The following is a 2500-nucleotide window of genomic DNA, read 5'->3' as shown; positions in this document are numbered from 1 at the left end:
CAAAGGAACTCGAAGAATGCTTTCGTTTTCCTTTTTCGAACACGCTTTTGTGTCGTCATTTCCGTATACTTAAAGCTATACAAGAAAAAAGAATAAAAAAAAGAAGAGACAGAGAGAAAGAGAATAAAAAAGCAGAGAGAGAGAGAGAGAGAGAGAGAGAGAGAACAAAGAGAAGAAAGAGACATTAAATCGGCCAGTTAACGTTACGATTCGTGCTCATTACATTTGTTAAAACGAAACGGAATAGGTATACCATTTTTTGGTCCTCTCCTTTCCCTTCCGTCATTTCCTTACCTCGTCATCTTCAACTATTCTTTTTAAAGAATTGGAACGGAACGAAAAACGAATAAGTCAAGTGCTGTTCATATTGTAGCATAGATCATTGTTAGAATTATTTTGGACAATTTTTTTTATCTTAACGATAGTTTTTTTCTTTTTTTTAATCAGTTATATATGTTTTATATATTGGTTTAGGCCAATTTCTAATGTCGACATTCATACTATTTTATATCCAAATAAACCATCAGACCATTTAGCGATCTTTTTTTTCTTTTTTTCTCCTCTTCTGAACGTATCGACATTAATTATTAACCGATCCTATAACAGTGTAACATGATGTAACAGTACAGTTTATATGTGGTTGGTCAATAATTAATGTCTAGATATGATCAATTATATTTGGTTTAAAAAGAATAAAAAGGAAAGAAAGAAAAAAAAAAAGAAAACGGAATCGACGAGATTAAAAGTTGACCATGCTTTTTCATAAATGAAGCATGAAATTAAAAAATATTTTGAGAGAGCAATAACAGATAAAAAAAAAATATCAAACAAAAATAGAAAAAAGAAAAGAATTATATACATGTATCATACGTTCTTTTCTTTATTTTTATTTCCTCTTTTCAGGGAATGTGTGACATGTTCATCCAAACACAGCAGACGAGTAGCGTCAACGGCAGCAGCAGCAGCAGCAGCAGCAGCAGTAACAACACCGCTCACCATCATAGCAAGAAACGCAAGTTGGAGTACAACGTGAGCCAGCCGGTGATCCAGCACGGATTGGTCCAATCGACCGGCGACTACCAATTGGACAATACCGGACTGCAACAGCGGTACTCCGTGAACGGTGCTAATACCGCATTTAGCTCGCTGCACAACAATAATGCGCTGCAGAAGAGTAGCCCGAACCAGCAGACCCTGGTACGAGCCTCGACGATCAAGCTCCTAGACACCTACCAACGCTGTGGCCAGAAGGTTGGTGTCACTCGATGCTCAACACCTCCATAAATAATTTTTCCTTTTTTCTCTTCTTCCTGTTTTCCCTCTTTTTGTTTATATCATCATATATCCTTCAATATGTCTACCGAGCTATCATTTATTTATATGTATATATGTAGGATTGGCTAAAAGTTTCCAAGTAATTTTATAATCCGTGAAGGGAAGAAAAGCTCTTGAAAAAATATTACAAACTTTTTTGGTCAATCCTATATTTGACTCATCAACGTTACAATACGACATTTATAAACATCTCGATTCATTCATCTTTCAAGAGAGAAAAAAAAAGCGATTGAAGAAGTCTTGATCGAACGGGTTGACATTTGTTGATGCAAATTAGATATGAAATTTAATGTGAAGATATGTAGCTACGTATGTACATATCTATGTATGTATGTATGTATGTACAAAGTGAAAAGATCATCGTAATGATTTATGGAATAATTGACTCGACAAGTTTTAATATTCAGTTTTGTTCGTCTGACTAATATTAAATGAATCTTATTTAAAGAAGAGATCAAAGGACTTCCTTTGTCGATTATAATCTCGTTGGTATTCGTAGAAATAGAAGGGACGATTATAAAAATTGTTTTAATTTGGTTTCATTTATATATCAAAGTGTATCGAGTTTCCTCCTTCGATATGACAATATTTATAACTTTTTTTTTTTACTTTCCTAAAAATGTTTGTGTTCTTCGTTAACTTCTGTTAGTTGTTTTTCATTATCCATTGTTCATTAATCACATGTTTTCGATAAACAATCGGATAATATTGAAGAGATTACAAATGATTCATAAACTGATGTCGTTTAGGATGATATATTTTTCTCTGATTCACTCTTCATTCTAACAATATATCTCTATATATTTATATATCTATTGGTATCTTAATCTCTTTATTAGAACTATTCTTATAGAGATCTCTCTATCGCTATTTTAATTTTTCTCTGGTATCTTATTCATCTTAACAAAACAAAACAGGTTACTTATCTGCACAAGTCCAATTTTAATTAATTAATGTTATAATAATTATAATAATAATAAACAAAATATTATTATTATCATTATTATTGAGAAAAAAAATTATATATATTTACAGATTGACAACTTGCTTTTTGTTTCATCCATATGGTACATATGTATGTGTGTATGTTAACTTGTTTTATCATTGTTATTTAATGATGGCCTTTCTCTTAATGTACTTGGTACCACTTGGTATCGATCTCGTT

At 31.9% G+C, this 2500-nt stretch overlaps 1 protein-coding gene across 18 annotated transcripts in view; it reads left to right on the top strand.

The window, feature by feature from the left end:
• Nucleotides 1-2500, top strand: part of LOC127070414 (homeodomain-interacting protein kinase 2) — a 44165-nt gene that overhangs the window by 15490 nt on the left and 26175 nt on the right. For all 18 annotated transcript variants that reach the window (XR_007784502.1, XR_007784501.1, XM_051008339.1 and 15 more), the window contains one exon: nucleotides 904-1251. Coding sequence is in view for 16 of the 18 variants with exons in the window: in XM_051008339.1 (XP_050864296.1) it covers nucleotides 907-1251 (345 nt within the window). In the remaining 2 variants the exon portion in view is untranslated. The remainder of the gene's footprint in view (nucleotides 1-903; nucleotides 1252-2500) is intronic.

Source organism: Vespula vulgaris, chromosome 18 (assembly GCF_905475345.1).
Source record: "Vespula vulgaris chromosome 18, iyVesVulg1.1, whole genome shotgun sequence".
In the NCBI taxonomy this organism is placed as follows: domain Eukaryota; kingdom Metazoa; phylum Arthropoda; class Insecta; order Hymenoptera; family Vespidae; genus Vespula; species Vespula vulgaris.
Note: the sequence above shows the minus strand (reverse complement) of the source record. Positions and strands in the feature narration are given on the sequence as shown.